General features: G+C 44.9%; 1 protein-coding gene across 1 annotated transcript in view; it reads left to right on the top strand.

Annotated features, from left to right (window-relative positions):
* The window catches only part of MFSD2B (major facilitator superfamily domain containing 2B), a 56,200-nt gene extending 31,801 nt beyond the window's left edge, over positions 1-24,399 (top strand). The window contains exons 4-14 of the mRNA XM_044291963.1: positions 1,616-1,739; positions 4,760-4,838; positions 7,348-7,535; positions 10,869-10,959; positions 11,296-11,417; positions 13,275-13,361; positions 13,998-14,078; positions 15,882-15,991; positions 19,755-19,898; positions 21,537-21,713; positions 23,660-24,399. Of these exons, the coding sequence (XP_044147898.1) occupies positions 1,616-1,739; positions 4,760-4,838; positions 7,348-7,535; positions 10,869-10,959; positions 11,296-11,417; positions 13,275-13,361; positions 13,998-14,078; positions 15,882-15,991; positions 19,755-19,898; positions 21,537-21,713; positions 23,660-23,696 (1,240 nt within the window). The 3' untranslated portion in view covers positions 23,697-24,399. The remainder of the gene's footprint in view (positions 1-1,615; positions 1,740-4,759; positions 4,839-7,347; positions 7,536-10,868; positions 10,960-11,295; positions 11,418-13,274; positions 13,362-13,997; positions 14,079-15,881; positions 15,992-19,754; positions 19,899-21,536; positions 21,714-23,659) is intronic.
* The last annotated feature ends 806 nt before the right edge of the window (positions 24,400-25,205 follow it).

The following is a 25,205-nucleotide window of genomic DNA, read 5'->3' as shown; positions in this document are numbered from 1 at the left end:
TAAATAAAAGATAGCAACTGATTTGCATTTCATTGAGTGAAATAAGTATTTGAACCCCTACCAACCATTAAGAGTTCTGGCTCCCACAGAGTGGTTAGACACTTCTACTCAATTAGTCACCCTCATTAAGGACACCTGTCTTAACTAGTCACCTGTATAAAAGACACCTGTCCACAGAATCAATCAATCAAGCAGACTCCAAACTCTCCAACATGGGAAAGACCAAAGAGCTGTCCAAGGATGTCAGAGACAAAATTGTAGACCTGCACAAGGCTGGAATGGGCTACAAAACCATTAGCAAGAAGCTGGGAGAGAAGGTGACAACTGTTGGTGCGATTGTTCGAAAATGGAAGGAGCACAAAATGACCATCAATCGACCTCGCTCTGGGGCTCCACGCAAGATCTCACCTCGTGGGGTGTCAATGGTTCTGAGAAAGGTGAAAAAGCATCCTAGAACTACACGGGAGGAGTTAGTTAATGACCTCAAATTAGCAGGGACCACAGTCACCAAGAAAACCATTGGAAACACATTACACCGCAATGGATTAAAATCCTGCAGGGCTCGCAAGGTCCCCCTGCTCAGGAAGGCACATGTGCAGGCCCGTCTGAAGTTTGCCAATGAACACCTGAATGATTCAGAGAGTGACTGGGAGAAGGTGCTGTGGTCTGATGAGACCAAAATAGAGCTCTTTGGCATTAACTCAACTCGCTGTGTTTGGAGGAAGAAAAATGCTGCCTATGACCCCCAAAACACCGTCCCCACCGTCAAGCATGGGGGTGGAAACATTTTGCTTTGGGGGTGTTTTTCTGCTAAGGGCACAGGACAACTTATTCGCATAAACGGGAAAATGGACGGAGCCATGTATCGTGAAATCCTGAGCGACAACCTCCTTCCCTCTGCCAGGAAACTGAAAATGGGTCGTGGATGGGTGTTCCAGCACGACAGTGACCCAAAACATACAGCAAAGGCAACAAAGGAGTGGCTCAAGAAGAAGCACATTAAGGTCATGGAGTGGCCTAGTCAGTCTCCGGACCTTAATCCAATCGAAAACCTATGGAGGGAGCTCAAGCTCAGAGTTGCACAGAGACAGCCTCGAAACCTTAGGGATTTAGAGATGATCTGCAAAGAGGAGTGGACCAACATTCCTCCTAAAATGTGCGCAAACTTGGTCATCAATTACAAGAAACGTTTGACCTCTGTGCTTGCAAACAAGGGTTTTTCCACCAAGTATTAAGTCTTTTTTTGTTAGAGGGTTCAAATACTTATTTCACTCAATGAAATGCAAATCAGTTGCTATCTTTTATTTAAAGTTATTTTTTCGATTTTCCTTTTGATGTGCTATCTGCCACTGTTACAATAAACCTACCATTGAAATGATACTGTTCTGAGACTTTTCATTTCTTTGTCATTGGACAAACTTACAAAATCAGTGAGGGGTCAAATAATTATTTCCCCCACTGTATGTTCTCAGGATGGGACTCTCGAGCAGTATCTCTGAATCCACCACAGTTAAGAATGGCTTTAGATGGCATCTGATGAGTGATGTGTGAATATGTGGCCATAGGTAGCAGAATTGGAGGTGGTCACATCATCCGTTCTCTCTCTGTGTTTCAGGATTTTGGGGTGCACCCCGTTTCTCGTACTCTCTTATTTCTTCTTGTGGTTTGTTCCTCCCTTTGTCACCGGAAGAGTCCTGTGGTATTTGCTGTTCTACTGCTCCTTCCAAGCACTGAGCACGGTGGGTATCATACAGTATAACACCTTACCTGTCATCTCACATAACGCCACCCGCTGATACACTGAGCTTCAGACCGATGTGCAATTTAAAGCCAGAACTTTAAAAACATGCAATTTTTGGATAAATACATTCATAGTTAAGCTGGAAGTGCCAGCCATGATGCCCACAAAACAGTACCTGCTTTGGTGATACCATACGATGCCACCCACAGTGAGCACCAAAGACCCTCATAATAGTGCAGCTGTAGTGCCTCCATAACATTGCGAGCCACAGTGCCTTTTAACAGTGACAGTCACAGGGGCCACACAACATTGCCATAGGGCCACCATAACTGTGCCAATCACACGTCCACAATAGCAGTGCTAGTCACAGTGTGGTCATGCCAGTGCCTGACTCAGGGCACCAAAAACAGTGCCAGCCATATAACCTCCATATATTGTGTGTGACACCACCAGGTGGTAGGTAGGTGGGTGACTGGTTGGGTAGGCCGATCACTGACATTAGTGAATCAGTACTAGCAGTAATGATTGATTACAGTGATAGTTTGTTGGTCCAGCAGAGGCGTAAAGGAACTCTGGGGAGTATATGGTTATGTTGGACACATGCACCAGGAGCTCACCCGGTGAATACGCCATACGTATATTGCAAATGCACCTTAAAGTCGGCCCTTTATACACCGTGACATTTTCTCATCCGCAGAAAGGAAAAGAATAGAATATGTTCTATTTTTTTTTTTTTTTGTGGAGACGTAGAACGGACACACGGGTGTGCTGTCTGCATCTTTTGCGGCCCTTTTGAAATGAATGGGTCCGCATCCAATCTGCAAAAAATGCTGATCGGATCCAGACCGAAACTACGGCTGTGTGCATGAGCCCTTAGTATGTAAAAACTGCAAAGTAGAAGGGAAACTGCCTCTCTAGTGCCACCTATTGGGGGTAGCTACCCCATAAGTCGGTGTATGACTCATTAATGGGTGCCGCAACTTGACTAAGGATATAAGCCAAACCTGAACCTTGTCCATTAGGCCGGGTTCACATCATTAATTCATCAGAAAAATAGAAAAAAACATTTGGCATCCGTTTTAGGCTGAGATCCATTAGGCAAGCAGGACTTTTTTTGGTCTAAAATACCGTATATCAGACGGAGATGGCTAAAACAGATGCCAAATGTGCATAACAGATGCTTAAAATACAGGATCCGTTTTTTTTCTTTATTTTTCTGTTGTTCCGACAGATCAGAACGGAAAACTAAAAGGTGGTTTGAACCCGGGCAATGCAAGTGAATGGCTGAAGGCTGACTTTGCACTGTGCTTTGGTGCCATCTAGTGGTGATTTGCCCTGAGTTGACGTGTTGGTCCCTCTGTTGCTCGGCCGTTCCGTACATTGGGGACCGCAATTTGCTGTCCCAAATACACGGACAACATCCGTGCGGATTCCGTAGATCAATCCAGACCCATTCATTTTGAATAGGTCCGTGATCCGGATTTTTGTGGTACGGAGAGAAACCCCACGGGCTTCTGTGGGGTTCCGTGCCTCCGTTCCGCACCGCACATTCCGGATTGCGGACCCATTCAAATGAATCATCCGTGATGCCGGATGCACATGGCCAGTGCCTGCATATTGTGGACCCGCTGTTTGTGGGCTGCAATACGGGCATGGCCGGGCAACAGCCGTGTGCATGAACCCTAAGGCTACTTTCACATGACTGTGTTGCCGCCACATCAGTGTTGCAGATCCGCAAAACACTGATACCAGGCCTGTGCGTTCCAAATTTTGCGGAACAAAACGTCCGGCCCATAAAAGAATAGTTATATTTATGTCCATAATGCGGGGCCGCGTAGTGAACATACGTATGCGGGCAGCACACAGAGCACTGTCTGCATCTTTTGCGGCCCCTTTGAAGTAAAAGGGTCTGCATCCGACATGCAAAAAATGCGGATCTTACACGGACAAAAAATACGTTTGTGTGCATGAGCCCTTACTTGAAAGATGGATCACAGCCGTGACACAGTCTAAGCAGATGTGACTGCTGAGTTCTGTGATGGGGTTAGGACAGTAAGGGTTGTTAGCTCCTGGGCCACACAACGTCGTTAAGCTGCCCACACACAGAAAGTTGGCCAACTCATCGATTTGGTGGGACCAGCCGACCACCTAATACATATAGGGATGTCCTGACTCTCCTATGACAGCAAATTCAAGGCAAAGAAGGATCAGTCATTTTAAATTTCAACATGCCTGATCCTTTCTTCTCATGAGAGACAAGGCCCCAGCTCTGTATGGTAATGGTAGGTGGTGTATAGTATAATATTTCTGCAGTGTATGGCGGCAGCCGCACTTTATAGCACTAAGGCACCAGGTATAACTACATTATATAGGGTGTATATATAATAAGAAATGCATAGCAGACATGCCTTTTAAAGGGGTTAAACAACTCCCATTTTCATGGGGGCACTGCAAGGATATTGAACACTCCAGCTGAAACTACAATGCCCAGCATGCTCCATTCATTCTATAGGAGTTCTGAGAACAGCCCAGCAAGTGTACATGCTGGGAGTCATAGTGTCACCCAGCTGGAGTGCTGAACGTTGCTGAACCCTGGCATCTTATTTATACATTGAGCTCAATACTCCTAAGCGCCCTCTGGTGGTGACTGCAGATATCCAGGATGACGAGAAGATCCAGCAGTGGTCGGGTCCATGGAATCAGTGATACTGAGCAGGAATTGGCGCTGTAATTTACAGTCATGGGCATCTCCAGTGGCTATAGAGTAATTCATGTGCTGGAGTTATTTATTAAATCAGTACCCCCTCATTTTATTATGGTAACCTGTGACGACAGCGTTTCTTGTCCAAGATTGTTGCACCTTGGACCCTTCCTATAGGTAAACATGGAGATGATGCAGGACTGGCGGTAATGCAATGCGTGGGCGACCACGTGACACCGCAGAACCCATGCCTTTACATAGAGCTCCCTTCTGCTGCAGAAATCACATATACGGCTCTTGGTTTTTCTTTCCTATAGATTTATCACGTCCCGTACACAACGCTGACCATGTTTCTTAGCACAGACCAGACAGAGAGGGATTCGGCGACTGCGTACCGTAAGTGTGATGGATCAGGCAATATCCTGAAATGATGTCTGTGATTCTGTGTCTGTTTCTAAGTTTACAGATTAGAGAAGCTGTAAGAATTCACCTCCCAGTAAATCACCAACCTGCCAGTCTCTTATTACCACCGCCATATAGAGTACCAGGGTGTCTGAGCGTCCTGTATACAGTTCTGTAATATATCTAGTTATAGATGCTACTAGGAATACAACAGTGTGTAGGCCCCCGAGACTGATGAGACATTGCCTGGGGGCCGGATTGTCCGATCATCCCTGTTCCAGCGCTGCAGCTCCCGTCCCAGCCGGAACGGAAGGGAGATCTGATATCTATGTGCACGTGAGTCTCCTGCCGATCCTGCCATTGCAGCGGTATTGTGCATGTAAGTGGCATGTTACAGTCAGTGACTTATCTGTGTATACCAGTGATGGCGAACCTTTTAGGGACCGGGTGCCCAAATTGCAACCCAAAAGTGCCAACACGGCAATTTAACCTGAATACTGAAAATACCGACCAAGTTAAACTGTGGGGACGTGGCTTAACACAGGCCCCAGCAACATGAATGCCCCCGTTGGTGCCCCCTAGTATTAAAAATGTCCCATTAGTGACCACCAGTATTAATAATGACCCATTAGCGGCCCCCAGTATTAATAATGCCCCAGTAGTGGCCCGCAGTATTAATAATACCCCAGTAGTGGTCCCCAGTATTAATAATGCCGCAGTATTAATAATGCCCCAGTAGTGGCCCCCAGTAGTGACCCCCAGTATTAATAATGCCCAGTATTAATATTGCTGCAGTATTAATAATGCCCCAGTATTGGCCCCCCAGTATTAATAATGTCCCAGTAGTGGCCCCCAGTATTAATAATGCCCCAGTAATGGCCCGCAGTATTAATAATGCCGCAATATTAATAATGCCCTAGTAGTGGCCCCCAGTATTAATAGTGCCCAATTAGCGGCCCCCAGTATTAATAATGCCCCAGTAGTGGTCCCCAGTATTAATAATTCCCTAGTAGTGGCCCCCAGTATTAATAGTGCCCCTGTAGTGGCAACCAGTATTAATAATGCCCCAGTAGTAACCCCCAGTATTAATAATTCCTTATTAGTGGCCCCCAGTATTAATAATGCCCCAGTAGTGGCATCTAGTTCTAATAATGCCCCAGTAGTGGCCCCCAGTATTAATAATGGCAATAACAAGACCTGTGCTCCAGCGTGATGACATTTCGCAGGTCCTGCTGCTTCCAGTCAGTGCTGCAAAACGTCATCACGCTGGAGCGCGGGTCCTGCCCTGCACATCCAGTGAGCAGCGAGTGTTCCCGGCGGCGCCATCAAATGGATGTTTGTTTTTTTTTTGTTTTTTTACACAAGTAGAAAAGGGGAGCAAAGGCTTTACTAATGAGCGCTCCACAATGGAAGTGCTCATTAGTGCACAGGTGGTAACCCTACGCACGGCCTACACAGAGCTGCATGCCCACAGAGAGGCCATAGGTTCGTCACCACTGGGACAAATGAGCTGAGAAAAAGCAGAGGTAATAATGTATAAAATACAAGTTACACTGAATCTTCTCCTATAAAACTATATATCGATCTGCTCTGCTCCTCCTGCTCTATAACCCGCTGCCTGCAGATTGCACTGCTTTTCGTGATGACAGATCCTCTTTAAAGGGGGTTATCCTTATCAGCTGTTTGAAGAGGCCACTGTGCACGCTGGAGCTCCGGTGAGTGCGGCGGTCTCTTCACAGCCTAACAAGTACAGCGCCGTACATTGTGTAGTGGCCATGCAGGCATACTGCAGCTCAGCTTCCATTCACGAGACTAAGTCATTAATATCTAAAGTGGTTTAAAGGGAATACAATATTGATGAACTATCCTCAGGACCGGTGATCAATATCTGATAAGTGGGGGTCTGACTCTAGTCAACTCACCAGGCACAGCGCCGTACATTGTATAGTGGCTGTGCTTGGTATTGCAGCTCAGCCCCAAATACTTGAATAGGACTGGGGTGCACCAAGGCCACGTGGCCTAGGAAAAGGCCTAAGCGCTCATGGAGTGCAGCAGCTTCTTTGAACAGCTGATCGGCGTAGGTCCTGGGTATGGCTGTTCTGGTGGCTCAGTGGTTGGCACTGGTGCCTTACAGAGCTGGGCTCCTAGGTTCAAATCTAACCAAGGACAACAGTACGCCAAGTGAATGCAGCACGGCCAGCTCCGTCCTCTGTATAGTTTCTGGTACCTGTGGCTGCTGAAAACAGGCTATCGGTAGAGGTGCCAGATATCGAACCTCCACTGATCTGATATTCATGACCTCTTCTGAGGATAGGTTTTTAATATCTAGAAGCTTGAATACGCCCTATGACTTAAATCCATACCGCATGTCAATTTATGCTGTAGATGTTTACTCATTGCCTCCAGACATAGTGCCAGAAAGATACCCAAGTAATATAATGAACATATGTAGAGAAAATCATGCAGCCATGGATTCCTAACCCCACCAGATGTTCTCCTTTAGGAATGACCATGGAGGTTCTTGGGACTCTCATTGGAGCCGCTCTACAAGGGCAGATAGTGGCGAGCGCCCACACCTCTCATCACTGTCACGTGGACTATGGGACAGTGAACATTTCCATGAATGCCACCTACTCCCTGGTGAACAGCACCATCTTAGTTCCAGGATCAGCAGACTACAAGCTGCACGCTGTAAGTACGGAGAGAAGGTCTGATGATTGTGCACAAGGGGCAATGTCTCCTGGACGTCGTTGGCAGAAACAGCCGCCTGCTTGTTCTTCTGCGGTTGTACAGTTTGCAGGCGCCCAATTCTGTGTATTTCTTTATCCCATTCAAAGTTATGGTAAAGAAGTTGTCTCAACTGGACAGACTCTTCTAGAACATTTTTGCTGTAAGGTGCTTCACTCGGCCCCTGAATGTGCGACCACGTAACCATGTTCACAACCAGTCTGGGCACCACCCTATAGCCAAATGTGAAACGAATTTGTGCAAGAAATTGCAACTTTTGTCATTACTCGAGACATTGGAAAAGTGCATGTGTGAAGAAGAGATGTCGTTGAGGTGAAATTTCTTAAAGGGGATTATCCCATCTTGGCCGGAAAGTCACAGAGACATAGCAGCATTCTTCAAACTAAGGGCTCATGCACACGGCCGTGGCCCGTATTACGGCCCGCAAACAACGTGTCCACAATACACGGGCACTGGTCGTGTGCACCCTGCATCACAGATGGGTCCACAATCTGGAAGGTCGGTGCAGAACAGAGGCTTGGAAGCACTACGGAGCGCTTTCGTGGGGTTTCTCTCCGTGCCTCCGCACTGCAAAAATATAAAACTTGTTCTATTTTTTTTTGCGGTGCGGATGGATCATTGACCCATTCAAGTTGAATGGGTCTGGATCTGTCTGCGAAATCCGCTTGGATGTTGCCTGTGCATTAGGGACCACAAATTGCGGTCTCCAATGCATGGAACGGCCATGTGCATGAGGCCTAACTGTGTATGATCTATCTTCATCTAATATGCAATCAGAGGTTCTTAGCAGACATATATTTTTTCTTGGCCCATTCACCAGAAGCAAGTCTTGGAAAACCCTTTAAAAACCAGACACTCACCTGCAGACTGCTGTTTTAGGGTGATTGCCCTTCTGCAGAGCAGAGAACGGGTTAGGCTGACTGGAGGGTTCTGTTTCTCCTCATGGAGAGCACCTAGTAGGCCGAAGAGTCTTAGGTCCCTTTCACACGGGCAAGTATTCCGCGCGGGTGCAATGCGTGATGTGAACGCATTGCACCCGCACTAAATCTGGACCCATTCATTTCTATGGGGCTGTGCACATGAGCGGTGATTTTCACGCATCACTTATGCGTTGTGTGAAAATCGCAGCATGTTCTATATTGTGCGTTGCGGTGCGATAATCCACGCAACACAGGCCCTATAGAAGTGAATGGGGCTGCGTGAAAATCGCAAGCATCCGCAAGCAAGTGCGGATGCGGTGCGATTTTCACGCACGGTTGCTAAGAGACGATCGGGATGGAGACCCGATCATTATTATTTTCCCTTATAACATGGTTATAAGGGAAAATAATAGCATTCTGAATACAGAATGCATAGTACAATAGCGCTGGAGGGGTTCAAAAAAAAATTGAAAAAAATTAACTCACCTTAATCCACTTGCTCGCGCAGCCCGGCATCTCTCCTGTCTCTTTCTTTGCTGATTGCAGTCAAAGGACCTGTGGTGACGTCACTCCGGTCATCACATGATCCATCACCATGGTAAAAGATCATGTGATGGATCATGTGATGACCGGAGTGACGTCACCACAGGTCCTTTGACTGCAATCAGCAAAGAAAGAGACAGGAGAGATGCCGGGCTGCGTGAGCAAGTGGATTAAGGTGAGTTACATTTTTTTATTATTTTTTTAACCCCTCAAGCGCTATTTTACTATGCATTCTGTATTCAGCATGTTATAAGGGAAAATAATACAATCTACAGAACACCTATCCCAAGCCCGAACTTCTGTGAAGAAGTTCGGATTTGGGTACCAAACATGCGCAATTTTTCTCACGCGAGTGCAAAACGCATTACAATGTTTTGCACTAGCGGGGAAAAATCGCGCGTGTTCCCGCAACGCACCCGCACATTTTCCCGCAACGCCCATGTGAAACCAGCCTTATACTCCATGCAATGCTCCTCTGGGAAAAAGGTGTGCAAATTATTCCTCTTTCCCCCCAAAAAATAAAAAAATGTAAGAAAGAATAAAAGCCGTGTCTCTAGCGCCACCTGTTGAAAGGCAGGTGCTTTGAACCGATAAGGGGCATTCACCCTGAAACAGCTGTTTGCAGATGAGTGTCTGATTTGGCTATAGTTTTGTTTAAAGGGGTTGTCCAGGTTATTTTTATTGATGACCTATCGCAGCGGTGAGCAGGTGTAATTCCAAGAAGCCGTCTCATTCACTTCTATGTATAGGAAGGAGCCGTCCCATTCACTTCTATGTAAAGTAAGGAGCCGTCCCATTGAAGTGAATGGGACGGCTTCTTGGAATTACACCTGCGTACCACTTCTGTCGTCAACAAAAATAACTTGGACAAGCCCTTTAAGGCCTAATTTAAGAAATCAGACATTGACTTATAGGACATAGGATATATATACAGTATGTACATCCTAAATGTATTACAACAAACAAGTAACTGCAAGCGATAAAAGACAAATCTTTAATGTACAACCTTTAAAATCAAATAAATGTAATACATACAAGTAACATGAGTCCACGTAGAACCAGGACAATGGGGCAAACATCTCGGATAAATGACTGAACAGAATATAATTACACACAAATTACAATGTATACCACAGCTAAAACGGACGCCCAGATGGCGATCTGCAATAAAAGAGACGCAGCCACAATGGGTGGTTAGGTAAAAACCTCAAAACTGAAATATGACTGGGATACCACCCACCAGACCCACCGTTCTCACACATTTTGCCGTTTAGTCTATCTGGGTGCCATTACATAGTTTGTCCACCAGATGTCCCTATTTTATTGGTTTTATGTGGATTCATTTTTAGTTGTATGTACCGTATATTATGTATTTGATATATCTTTTATCATATGTAGTTACCCATTTTCTGCATGTTGGCGTATAGGATAGATGCTTTCCAACAGGTGGCGCTAGAGGCAAAAGAAAGGCATTGCATAGCCTATAAGACTCTCCATATGAAAACCCCCCAGGGTCAGGGATCAGTAACCTGTGAAACTACAACTCCCAGCATGCACACATGCTCGGCTGATCTTCTAACTCTCGTAGAAGCGAATTAAGCATTCTGGGAGTTGTAGTTTCTGAACAGCTGGGCTATCGGAGGTTGCTGATCCCTGACCTAGATCATTGTGTGGACTCCGTACCATTGTGTCCACTTCTCAGCTGAAAGCAGGACCAGTTAGGTTGTACACATGTTCTCGTTCATTGACAGCAATCATATAGATGGTATCACATGACGTGCTTTGATTTAATTTTCATAACATTTATGCCTAGAGGAATGTCTACATGATCTCTGCTGGCGCAATCGGCTGTATATATGTGCTCTGCACGGCTGTCATGTTTCTAGGAGTCAAAGAGAGAAATGGTGAGACCCCCATCTCAAATTTTCATTTAATGATTGGTTGAATTAAAAGTCAAAGGTGTTTGACCATATTAGAAAAAGGAGGCTGATTTCTTCCTAAAACAGCGCCACACCTGTCTGCAGGTTGTGTGTGGTATTGCAGCCCAGCTCTGTTCATTTTAATGGCGTAGAGCTGCAATACCAGACACAACCTATGGACAGGTGTGGCGCTGGCAGCTATGTTTCATTACTTGTGTTGTGCAGGTTTATATATATATACCTATGTGTCACACTTCTGTAGGACTTTGTGTCTTCTCTGTCTCCATACTTTACCTTTTAATAATTCCATCTGTTTTCCAGATTCCTATGCCAGGTCTACAGGGAAGTTTATGCCATTTTATAGCGGTTTCAAAAAATCTATGCGGCACGGGCCGTACTGTTACCTTATAGCCTCATTCTTCTTTATTTCAGCTGCTGTCCAGGTAAATGGGGCTTAATGGTGTTGAAAAAACTCAGCTTGAATGGAGATATATTGTATGAAAAATTCTGTCCACTCCACTGACAGAAACGTGTCTGTACATCTATCTGACATAATGGACAATCCACTATAGAAACGCGTCTGTGACCTATCCTATATTATGTACACGGTTATAGAAACGCGTTGATACACTTATATGATATTAACGACACTCTGCTCATGTCTCTAACCTATATGATATAATGGACAATCCACTATAGAAACGCGTCTGTGATCGATCCTATATTAGGTACACTCTTATATTAGGTACATGCTTATAGAAACGCGTTGATACACATATCTGATATTATAGGCTCTCTGCTCATAGAAATGAGTCTGCAGCCTATCTGATATAATGTACATAGAAACACGTACACTTATCCTATATTATGTCTGCTCCGCTCATAGACAAGAGTTGGCACACTTATCTGATTTTATGGACACTGCACCGTAGAAATGCGTCTGTAACCTATCTCATATTATAGATGGTCCTTCTGTCTTACCACTTGGACACCACAGTCAGCACTGACTGTGACATCTAAGAAGTTAAATAACCAGGATCAGGGTTATCTTCAGTTCAGCCCCTGCACCCCACCAGCACTATAAATCATTACATTACATCATTATACTGGAACGACCTGCTTATTGTGACATTATAGCGCATCATGGGGTGGGAAAAGTTTAAACTCTCAATAAACAACATATCAAAGCTGCATTCACTAATCATAGCTGTGCCCAGACGCACCGGCCCAGATTTACTAGTCCTATAAATCACGTAAGCATAGACCGGCCGTCTAGACCTGCACCAGATGTATCACAGGGGCTCAAGGTGGATGATACATCTGGTGCAGGGATGGACACTTCTGTCTGACTCTATACCAAGGATTGGTTGGCTTACTTTGAGACACATTGGGGGAGATTTATCAAACTGGTCTAAAGTAGAACTGGCTCAGTTGCCCATAGCAACCAATCAGATTCCTCCTTTCATTTTTGACAGCTCCTTTGGAAAATGAAAGGTGGAATCTGATTGGTTGCTATGAGCAACTGAGCCAGTTCTGTTTTACACCAGTTTGATAAATCTCCCCCATTGTGGTGCAAAATGGCAAATAGGCCCTGCCTCTTTCAAGTTAAAGGGGTTATCAAACACTAAAAGAGCGGCCCAGACCTGCCCAATCCAGGGTGGAGGTGATGCTCACCTGATCCCCCCCCCACTGGATTCAGTCTGTTGGGCTCCCGGGCTGGTAGTTCCACCCCCACGTGAGGACAACATCCGCCGACGGGGACACACGTGACTGCTGCAGCCAATCACAGGCTGCGGCAGTGACCTGCTCCCCTTGCATCACGCATGATGTCACATGTGATGCAGAGGGAGCAGGTCACTGCTGCAGCCTGTGATTGGCTGCAGCAGTCACGTGTGTCCCCGTCGGAAGATGTTGTCCTCAGCACACCGTGGGAGCAGGAACTTCTGGCCCGGGAGCCCAACAGACCGAATCCAGTGGTGGGGATGAGGTGAGCATCACCTCCACCCTGGATCGGTCAGGTCTGGGCCGCTCTTTTAGTGTTGTATAACCCCTTTAAGCTCTGCCCTTTCCTATCAAGCCTCACTCCTTCTTAAGGAAAATAAATAAATAAGTGTAGTTGCCAACCAAATAAGCACCAAATCGTGCAATTTTTTAGACAAATTTTTGGCGCAGACCCATTAGTATATGTGGGCCTGTGTTCTTCCCGCCATGTAGTTGCAGATAGTGAGTCTGAGGGTAGGTGGATGGCGCTCTGATACATGGCCCTCATTCACATGTATATTTTCTCTCCGATCTATCAGCTTCAGCAGAGCAATTTTGTCCTTTTTTGCACGCACGCTGCAGGAGACTTACGGGATCACTTCCAGAACTTGGTGCTGACCATCTTGGTGAGTTGTCCTACATGGTCCCTGTGACTCTTTTTAGCTCCTGTCTTCTGACTCCTTCATATGACAATACTAGAGGACTCTGTTGCTGTAGTATATTAGTAATTTTATACACTATTCGCCCCACATAATGGTTGGTGCATTGAGGGTTTTACCCTTGACAAGTGACAACCGCTGTGAACAGTATATTGCGGCACCTGAGCAGTTGTCACCACCCATCTCCACACTGCAGTGTGACGTTCTCCCAGTAGGGACTGGCAGACAGCAGTCTGCTGGGGGACACGTACATAGAGACGCAATGATCGCTGGTTGTAAATGCAGCTAATGTGCAGGCAATGATCGGGAACAGACGTTTGTAAGAAATTCATTCCCAATCACTGCCAATGTAATATCACCCGAATATATGGGCCCTTAGTTCTTACCTGCCAGATCCTATTGTTGATGTACAATGTTAGATAGCTAGGCATGAAATAGAAATATAGATACAGATATGAAAGATAGATATGAGATAGATAATATATAGATAGATGATAGATATATATGAATTATAAGTAGTTATCTATAGATAGATGGAGGGAGAGAAAAAGCCATAGATACTAAAAGATAGTAAGAATATTTACATTCTTTCACTTTTTCCAGATTTCCGCGGTCTTGAGCATCCCGTTCTGGCAGTGGTTCCTACAAAGATTTGGCAAGAAAGCAGCAGCATTTGGAATTTCTGTAAGGACGTTACTGCAGGACGTGGCGCTTTATAAGTTAGGCCTCTTTCACACGGGCGTTGCGGATTGGGGCCGGATGCTTTCAGGGTAAATGGTGCGATTTTGACACTAAAACAAGTCAGTTTTCACACTGATTGCGTTCCATGTTTGTGTTTTTTCCACGCGGGTGCAAAACATTGTAATGCGTTTTGCACGCGCGTGAAAAAAATCTGCATGTTTGGTACCCAGACCCGAACCCGGACATCTTCACAGAAGTTCGGGTTTGGGTTAGGTGCTGTGTAGATTGTAATATTTTCCCTTATAACATGGTTATAAGGGAAAATAATAGCATTCTGAATACAGAATGCATAGTACAATAGCGCTGGAGGGGTTAAAAATAATAAAAATAATAATTTAACTCACCTTAATCCACTTGTTCGCGCAGACCGGCTTCTCTTCTGTCTTCTTCTTTGAGGAATAGGACATTTGATGACGTCACTGCACTCATCACATGGTCCATCACATGATCTCTTTACCATGGTGATGGATCATGTGACAGACCATGTGATGAGTGCAGTGACGTCATCAAAGATCCTATTCCTCAAAGAAGAAGACAGAAGAGATGCCGGCTGTGCGAACAAGTGGATTAAGGTGAGTTAAATTATTATTTTTATTATTTTTAACCCCTCCAGCACTATTGTACTATGCATTCTGTATTCAGAATGCTATTATTTTCCCTTATAACCATGTTATAAGGGGAAATAATAATGATCGGGTCCCCATCCCGATCGTCTACTATCAACTGTGCATGAAAATCGCACCGCATCCGCACTTTTTTGCGGATGCTTGCGATTTTCACGCAGTCCCATTCACTTCTAAGGCTGGGTTCACACCTGAACGTTTTACAGCGCGCTGTAAAATGCTCAACAGGCAAGAACCAATGATTCCCTATGGGAATGGTTCTCACCTGAGCGTTTTACAGCGCGTACGATCGCGCTGTAAAACGCCCGACACACCAAGAAGTACATGAGCTTCTTTGGGGCGTCTTGTCGCGCCTTTCCGTACATAGACTTCAGCGGGAACGCGCGACAATGGGCGTTCGCTTGTCTCTGTATGCACGATTGCAAACGCCCGTACAATCGCGCATACAGAGCGCTCCATCGCGAACGCTCAGGTCTGAACCCAGCGTAAGGGGCCTACGTTGCGTAAAAAATGCACAATATAGAACATGCTGCGATTTTCACGTAATGCTAAATTGATGCGTGAAAATCACCGCTCGTGTGCACAGCCCCATAGAAATGAATGGGTCCGGATTCAGTGCGGGTGCAATGCGTTCACCTCACTCATTGCACCTGCGTGGAAATCTCGCCCGTGTGAAAGAGGCCTTATAATAATAAAATATGTGCTGGATATAGAAGCCACATACTGAGCGCACACAGATCTGGCAGCTGCAACCTTTAAGGGGTTATCCGAGACTAAGAAATGCCCCCATATGCCCAGGCCCCTCACACTGAATCGATTTTGCTGGCTCCCCGCTCCGCCGCAGCTGCTTCTCCTCGTGCGCGGATGAAAACATCCGGTGTCAGGAGGAGCAGCCAATGGCAGGCGGTGATGGGGACAAGCCTCCCTAGCATTGCGGGTGATGTCTTATCCAGATAAACCCTTTCTGTACCCCCTATTAGGGTGTATGGACATAATAGAGGTGAGTCCTCAGCTCAAGACCCCCTCTATGTGCCAGAGGGGTCATTGTATGCTTCTGTGACATCCTCTCAGTGGGGTGTGAAGACTTGTTCATTCTCAGTACTGAGATCTTTTTGTTTTGCAGTGCATGATCCCTTTTGCCATCCTGCTGGTGACCATCCCCAATGTGATTGTAGGCTATGCGGTAGCGGTGTCATCAGGATTGAGCATTGCGGCATCTCTGCTCCTGCCATGGTTCGTACAGATTAACCTGCAACATAACTCAACAATTGAGACATAAAGTAGTTTAGTATTTGCACAAGCTTGGGTTTTAGGTTGATCCAGTAGAAATGCTAGAAAAGTATTAAAAATAAAAAAAGAGTAATTTCTCACCTCCACCTTTCCCTTGCTGCTGCTGTTCAAGTTCTGGTCTGGTCCCCCTGTTCTCCTCTTCCTGGTCCCAGCTTGACACACCGCAAATTCCAGGAAATCAGCCAATCATTGGCAATAACGGTAAACTGCCTCAGCCAGTGATTGGCTGAGCGAGCTTTTGCTGCCATTTCTGTTATTTTGAGCTGGGGAAGGAAGTGGAAGGCAGTGGCGGGGGATCAATGGGAGGTGAGTAATGATTGTTTTTTTTAACATTTTATGGATCATTTTTTAATTCTTCCCAAACCCCTTTCCGTTCACATAGCCATATGAGGGATTGTTTTTGCAGGACAAGTTATATTTTTTAATGATAGTATTTAATTTACCATGTCTTGTATTGGAACGAAAAAATAAATAAATTATTTGTGGGGGTAAACCCACATTTTTTTTGTTTTGATATTACAGCGTTCACTGTGCACTAAAAATAATGAGACCTCCTTTTTCTGCGGCTCAATACGATGACAGCGATACCAGAGTTGTATCGTTTTTATTTTGTTTTATTACTTTAAAAAAAATATAGAAAATGCCGATGCAAAGAAAATTTATTGATTTTTTTTCAAAGGTTTTTGACAGCCAAATCTTTTTAAAATTTCCATCCCCAAAGCTGTATTTTTGCGGAACGAATTTTAGTTTTCATCAGTACTCTTTTTGTGGTACGTACAGCTTTTTGTTCACTTTTATTTAATTTTTGGTGGGGACAAGGTAAAAAAGGTAACAGATGTGTTTTTGATTTATTTTTTTCCATTACGGCATACACTGTGCGTGAAAATTATTTTTGTATTTTAATAGTTCAGACATTTTCGAATGCAGCGATACCTGTTATGTTTTTTTAATTATTATTTCTTTTTAGATGTAAAATTGTGAAAAGGGGCGATTTAACATTTTTATGTTTTTTTTTACTTAATAACATTTAGCCTCCTTAGGGCGATTTAATATTTTTATGGTTTTTTTTAATTGATAACATTTAGCCTCCTTAGAGAGCTAGAACATGGGATGTCTTGAACCCTTGTCTCATTAATAATAATAGATCTCTATTATAGTGAATGGGATTCTGCTGTTCTCTCTGCCGAGCCATGCCTCGTGCACAGCTTAGCAGGCAGATTAGCATTAAAGGCCTGTGACGCTTCAGGAGGCCCCAGGCTGTCATGGTAACCGATCGGAGCTGCAGTCCGCTGCCAGATGTGGTGATTGCTTTTGACTGCAGCATTTGAGGGGTTAAATGACCGGTTTTGCCTTCATCGCTGTTCCTCGTCATTGCGTCTGGGTGCCTGCTGTATTATAACGCCAACACCCGCCACGTATGGCTCAGTGCCGCAGCCCGCATCATGCAGTCCCTTACACATTATAATGTAAGTGATAATGCGTAAAGGGGCTAAGCCTAAGGGCTCACGCACACTTCAGTGTGCTGTCCGCATCCATTGCTCCGCCAAAAAAATTGAACATATCCTATTCTTGTCTGTTTTGCGGACAAGAATAGGCATTTCAATGTATAGGCAGCCCATTCCGCAAATTGTGGAACGCACACAGGCAGCATCCGTTTTTGCGTATCCGCAATTCGCGGACTGCAAAACACAGCACGTCGTGTGCATAAGCCCTTAAAGGGGTAGTCCAGATTCTATTTTGATTCACCTCCACTCAGTGGTACTTATGACGAAGTCTATACTCCGTATTGCTCCGTTCTGACCCAATGGCTCCAAGGCTGTCTCGGAATTCTGGTCCCCATCTGTCACCTTCCGCACGGATGGGGTCACATGCGCCACTGCAAGCACTGACTGGCCTCAACGGTGACATGTCCCTGAGTGGCTTGGGGACATGTCACCAGTGGCTGCAGCGGCGCATAGGACCCATCCATATGGAGTTTGACACTCAGACAGGGACTGAGAGCCCAGTGAAGACAGCCCAGGAGACTGAATGGAGCAGCAGGGAGCAAAAATTCCTGCACTACCCTGCACTGTGAATATTATTTTACAGTTTTTATCTAGAAAAAGTCTACATATCACTTTGAGTAACTTTAAAAATACTTTATGTATGTAGATGTATTAGGCCCTTTTCACACGGGCGAGTTTTCCGCGCGGGTGCAATGCGTGAGATGAACGCATTGCACCCGCACTGAATCCGGACCCAGTCATTTCTATGGGGCTGTGCACATGAGCGGTGATTTTCACGTATCACTTGTGCTCTATTTTGTGCGTTTTTCATGCAACGCAGGCCCCATAGAAGTGCGGATGCGGTGCGATTTTCACGCACGGTTGCTAGGAGATGATCAGGATAGAGACCCGATCATTATTATTTTCCCTTATAACATGGTTATGAGGGAAAATAATAGCATTCTTAATACAGAATGCATAGTACAATAGGGCTGGAGGGGTTAAAAAAATAAAAATTTAACTCACCTTAATCCACTTGATCACACAGCCCGGCTTCTCTTTTGTTTTCTTTCTTCAGGACCTGGGTAAAGGACCTGTGGTGACGTCACTGCGCTCATCACATGGTCCGTCACGTGATCCATCACCATGGTAAAAGATCATGTGATGAGCGCAGTGACGTCACCACAGGTCCTTTACCCAGGTCCTGAAGAAAGAAGACAGAAGAGAAGCCGGCTGCGTGAACAAGTGGATTAAGGTGAGTTAAATTATTATTATTTTTTTTTATCCCCTCCAGCGCTATTGTACACTGCATTCTGTATTAAGAATGCTATTATTTTCCCTTATAACCATGTTATAAGGGAAAATAATACAATCTACCCAGCACCTAAACCAAACCCAAACTTCTGTTCCACATTTTCCCGCAACGCACCCGCATCTTATCCGGGCAAAAAACATGACGCCCGTGTGAAATAGGCCTTAGAGTTGAATGAAAAGTCAATGACAGACAACATTTTTTACAGACATGTTGGAAAACTATATTACTGGATTATAAGTAATACATGTCTATAGGTCAGATACTAATACTGAACACATTGGCAGCTCTAAAATGCTGAGAATTACAATCAAAATGACCTGCTCAAGTACCACCAGCCTAAAAAAAAAAAAAAAAAAAAATGGACACGGGAAAAAAGTCCTCTATTTTTATGAACTGTCCAGGATTTTCTGGACGGTTGTCATCCCTGATGCCATGTCTTCATGGTTTAGATGCATTGTCTCATTGCTGTAATTGCACTGTGTTAGCTGATAAGATTGTCCCTGCTGTCTCCTCATAGGTGGGCTCTGATGTAACAAGCTCCTCCTGATGTATGGAGGCAGCCATTTTATTGTAGGCCACATGTTCTGTTCAACCCTGGCAAAAAATCTTCTTTTCACCTACTGCTTTGTGCAGAACTACAAGATTTCAGCTCAGAATAAACTTTATCTGGATTCTTCATACATGGCCGAGCAGTGGAGCTGAACGTTGTCTGATAGATAATCAGGAGGGAGTAGCACTTTCACTACAGACAAGCACAGCCATTCTGTCTCATGAACCTTGCAAGTGCTGCCTGGTTATTGGGTCAGAACACTTGGGTACATCCCGATAACCCTCTAAGGACAACCATAAGCAGCAAACTAGTGCATTATCATGATGTGGCACAATTTATCTTGTCTGATCTCTTCAGGTCCATGCTTCCTGACGTAGTGGATAATTTCCGTCAAATGAACCCTCGCGTGAATGGACTGGAGGCCATATTCTACTCCTCATATGTCTTCTTCACCAAGCTGTCTGCAGGGATCGCACTAGGAATTTCTACTCTGAGCCTTCAGTAAGTGATAATTGATTTATGGGGCTGCCATCATTTATTTCAGGGACATGTATGGGTCATTTGGAACTTCAGGGACAACTAGACTGTAGCTCTACAAGACTGGTGGAAAGATGTAGGTGGAATCTTCCACCATCTATTTCTCTTTGTGGAGTCAAAAATCATGGACAACCCAACATTTTTAGGAATGTATACCCCATCCCTTTATATAGGCCATGCCCTGAAAAGTAATCAAATCAGTCATGAGTACTTCAGCGTATATGACCCCTTAATCAGCCCCTAAATTATTAAAACAGAGCCTACAATTAAGACTGACCTCAGACCACAACGATAACAGGAGTGGAACAGGATTAGAAAAATATGGCTGCTTCTAACTTGGCCATTTAAGTGAATGGGGCTGAGCTGCTATACCACACTCAGGCCCCAGAACTAGGAGTGTATCCAGCATGGGGGGTCTGGAGAATTGTGCAAATTCACTGACCGTTGGCACCCTAGACTTTCACAACCTCCACACTTTGTGAATGGGAGGTCATATCTCATGGCCGCTTCCTCCAATGCCAGCTGTGCATGTCATGTCCTTAAAGTCCAATATGTCCCCACAGTTTACTACTAATGGAGGACTTGTTCATGTGATGTGACACCACATATTCTCTGGGGCAACGAATACCAGGTAACTATATTGTAGTGTTCCCCTTTAAAGGCTACGAAAACCTTACAAAACATTTGTTTTACATATGTGATTGATTACCTTAAGTAAAAAAAAAGTTGCATCAGGTTTCACTCTGCAAATTTCATTCCTTCATTTTCAACCCCCTTGATATTCACAACCTGCTTCATAGATCAGTCTTTTTTCATGTGGATGTGTCTGGAAATGTGTGTCTAGGATATTGATGCCTTCCCCTGCCATCTGACTTGTGTGTGCTTTCCTCTCTACCTACAGCTGTGTGAGCTGCCACCATTGCATCATCTCCGCTTTCTACCATGTGTACAGCCTTCTGCTAATATGTCTAAGGGCTCATGAACATAAACGTGTGCCGGCCGTGTCCGTTTTGCAGCCTGCAGTATGCAATATACGGGCACCAGTCGTGTACGCACTTTATCACAAATTCGAACCCATTCACTTGAATGGGTCCGCAATCCAGAAGATACGAAGCAGAGGGCCACAGAAGCACTATGGGGTGTTTTTTGCGGTGCGGACAGATGGAGGACCCATTCAAGTTGGGTCTGCATCCGCCAGCGCAGGCCATATGGACGTTGCTGGTGCATTGGGGACCACAATTTGCGGTCCCCTATGAACAGCCCGGCACGGGCGGCACACGTTCATGTGCATGAGCCCTGACACAGAGAGAAGAGGGAGCTGCTAAAAACAGGAGCAGAACTCTGATAGATTTGTCAGATTCAGCAGCCCCAGCATCTAGGTGAAGGACTTACATACACTCTGCATAAGCAAAATGATACGAAAATTTGTATTCAAGACTATGGGAAAGTTGCTTAGTTTTGCATGTAGGAGGGGAAAAAACAATTACAAATTGTAGTTCAAAGGTGTCCATAGTCTTCAAGTTCAGATTCCCATGTGTAATACCATATACCGTTGACTGTGATGTTTTGGATCCTTCAGATACTGACTAGAGCTGTTAACAGATTTGCAGGTTACAGCAGTGGAGCTTGCAGGCAGTCCTATCATCTGGTGCTGACGCTCCAGCTCCTCATTGGTGCGGTCCCAGCAGTCCTCATTATCCTAGGACTTATCATCCTCATCTTTTACCCAATTACAGAAGACACAAGGAAGGAAACAGAGCTTATACTCAATAACATAAGGTAAAAGGCTAAAGTGATAAGAGATGTTAATATCATGGGGGGATTATTAAGACTGCAGTTTCCAGCCTTGGCACCAATCAGCTGGATAGGTCATCAGTATCTGATTGGTGTCCAGCACCCGGGAGCCCCGCTGATCAGCTGTTTGAGAAGGCAGCGGTGCTCCTGTAAGTGCCGCAGCCTTATCTGTGCTTTTCCTAGATCACGTGGCCTAGGAGCGCCGCTGCCTTCTCAAAACAGCTGATCGGCGGGGGTCCCGGATGTTGGACCCACAGCGATCAGATACTGATGACCTATCCAGAGGATAGGTGATCAGTATAAAACTTCCAGAAAAAACCTTTAATAAAAAATGCACTGGAATAAGATTAAAAAAATGTGTTAAAAGGCGAAGAGGGCCGATTGTTGGGAAGGAAGCGTTCCTTCCCGACAGTTGGCTGCTCGTTCAGTAAAGGAGACCGTGCATTTACAGTACATGCAGCGATCTTCTTCACAGTATGGGGACGAGGGATCTCTATAGCTATCCCTCGTCCATATACAGAATCATGGCTTCGGAGCAGCAGATCGCTGTTCAGACCAAACTAACGTTTTGCTCATTCATCGGGTGATCAGCGGCACATTTAGACAGCCAGATGATCAGGAACAATCGATCTCGATATTCTGCACGATTATTGGTGCATCTAAATGCACCTCAAGTCAGCCATGAGCTGGTGTAGATTTGAGTTATAAATTACAAAAGTTTCTGTTGTGAAGTATGTTAAATCTGTAGGGCCATGGTAGGCCATGCCCTTTTTTTTTAAAGCCCCAGCCACTCTTTAAAATGTGGTGAGCAGTGTAAAATTGAATGTTGCAAATTTACGCAAATCTTTGCAACGTTTGTATGGCCAAGAAGTGTGTACAGCCTTTGACAAGTTCCCCCACATTGCCCAAACAGTAGCTCAGCAGGCACCATGGTGTTCACACCATGTGATACCCACAGTACACGTTACGCACACAGTATGTGATATTTGCTGGCTGAATGCTGCGGCGAGGGGGCAGTATTTTCTGTTCCCCTGTAGTATTGCTGGCCCCACCTACTTATGTTGGCCCCGTCTTCTGTCAGTTTGGACCCTCCTACAACATGGGGCCACTTTTAGGTTTTTTTTCCAGGTCCACTTTAAGTTTCCAGTACGTCCCTGAATTGGCCATTTTCATAGCCCTTGTTAATCATCCTATGTGCTGCAGTCATGGAGGGATAGCAGCATGGTGACAAGGTCACAGCTTTAATGTTGCAAAAACTCTGTCCAGAAATGATGTTCTGTGATGGCCAGTTTTTTATCATGGAGAAACAATGAGGTTGTACATTGATGTCTGTAACAAGGAGAGAACAAGGCATCTTGTCGGATGCCAGCCTTTCAATTCCATAATGGCCACGGAGCAGCTGTCAAATGACAGCCTCCTCCTTCTTTGTGGTTGCCATCATTTTAGGCTTCGTTCACATCACCGTTCAGCCTTTCCGTTCTTCTCCGTTTAGGGGCAGGAGAACGGAAAGGACGGATAAGCACATAACTGACGCCAAACGGAGTCAAACGGAGCCTGAGGACGCCATAGACTATAATGGGGTCCGTTATGTTTCCGCTCAGAAGATGATTTTTAAGCGGAGACAAAAGTTGTGCATGCAGGACTTTTGTCTCCGCTTAAAAATCATCTTCTGAGCGGAAACATAACGGACCCCATTATAGTCTATGGGGTCCTAAGGGCTCCGTTTGACTCCGTTTGGCGTCAGTTATGTGCTTATCCGTCCTTTCCGTTCTCCTGCCCCTAAACGGAGCAGGAGAACGGAAAGGCTGAATGGTGATGTGAACGAAGCCTTAGTGTCCATCTCTGTAGGCTTTCAATCCCTGACCTGTATCTGCCGGTAGAACGCCTGTCATTTTGTGATTGTAAAATAGTCCCTTCCTACATTTTGCTAGGTTGCAGACTCGACGCTCAACCCTTATCGTCATCTAATCCAACGTCCATCGCTGGAGAGACGAGCCTACAACACAGGAACAACTACCACGTAAAACCTTCAACTCCATCAGTGGAGTAACCAGAGTATGGAAACCATCGTCAGCAGCCGGTCGCCATCCTGAGGTCAGCATAAGAGCCGTGAAGAGAACCTTTGGAGTAGCATTGCATTGTATCTTCCTATTGGCAGTGTAACACTATATTTTTCCCATAATGGGGGCAGATAGTTTTTGTGCCTGTGATAAAAAATGTTACACTTGTAAGAATTTTTCGATGTGCAGTAATTATATTATAATGTGTGGGTTTCCTCCCACACTCCAAAGACACACTGACAGGTAACACAGATTGGAAGCCCCATTGGGGACAGCAAGCAATGATAATGTCTGTAAAGCGCTACGGAAAATGTTGGCGCTATAAAAGTGAGTTAAATAATAATAATAATATAACAGCTTGGGCACACACGGTGTGAGTACAGCCCATTTTCCATAGTAAATGCATCAACAGTGTTACCCATGGAACCATCAGATTTTGCCCTTCAGTTTCTAAAATTATACATGGGCTCTCTATTTGTGGTTGCCATGTGTTCTCCTGGGTTTGGAGACAGTTTTGTTACCTGGGGTTGTCCCATGAAAAATATTCTACTGTTTTCAATCCAGCACCTGGATCTGAATAATTTTGTAATTACATGTCATTAAAAATGTATTATAACTACTGAGTTATTCAATGGAATCCGTCTGTATAGCGCCACCTGCTGTTTGCTCTTTGTTTGATTTCCCTGTCCATCCTCCAACTGCTACCAGCTGTAGCAGAAAGGACACCCTAAGCTGACAGCGTGAAATAAATCGAGCAGAACAATTGGAATAATGAATGTGGAGATCTCTGGATCCATGTGAGGTACAGGGCTGGTTCTAAATTGTGTTTTATAAATTATGTATGATTTTCATTTTTTTACATTAATCATAAGAGAACCCTATTCTGATTATAGTCAATATCTGCATGGAGTTTGTGTGTTCTCCCTGTGTTTCTGTGAGTTTCCTCTGGATGTTCTAGTTTCTTCATACACTCAAAATTTTAGATTGTGAGACCCATTGTGGACAGGATTTTTAGTTATCATAATGTCTCAAAGTGCATGGTAAACGTCCTGTAATATAACAGGTTAACTCTGAGCCAGCGTGGATCTGTCATACAGGAGCGTCTGTCTGATAATATGCTGCACTGCTGGGATTGACAGGCCGTGTCCCCTCATTAGTGGTGTTAACGAGTCCCTGTACGGAGAGAGAAGCGCTCATATACAGTGCTGTCTCTCCTGACTGCAGGAGATGGAATTGAGATGGGTTCATAGACTTTATCTGCGCTTCTTAAGACTGGTTTAGTAGAGAGAGTGCTCTGTGCTTCTCTCTCCTGGTTCTAGCCATCGGAACCAAGCAATTAAAACTTTTTTTATGTCAATATGGCAAATCAAACTTTTTTTAAGTACAAGGTCATTAAGTTTTATTCATCATGGTAATC

The sequence above is a fragment of the Bufo gargarizans genome, chromosome 4 (genome assembly GCF_014858855.1).
Source record: "Bufo gargarizans isolate SCDJY-AF-19 chromosome 4, ASM1485885v1, whole genome shotgun sequence".
NCBI lineage: Eukaryota > Metazoa > Chordata > Amphibia > Anura > Bufonidae > Bufo > Bufo gargarizans.
This window is presented reverse-complemented; position numbering and strand designations above follow the sequence as displayed.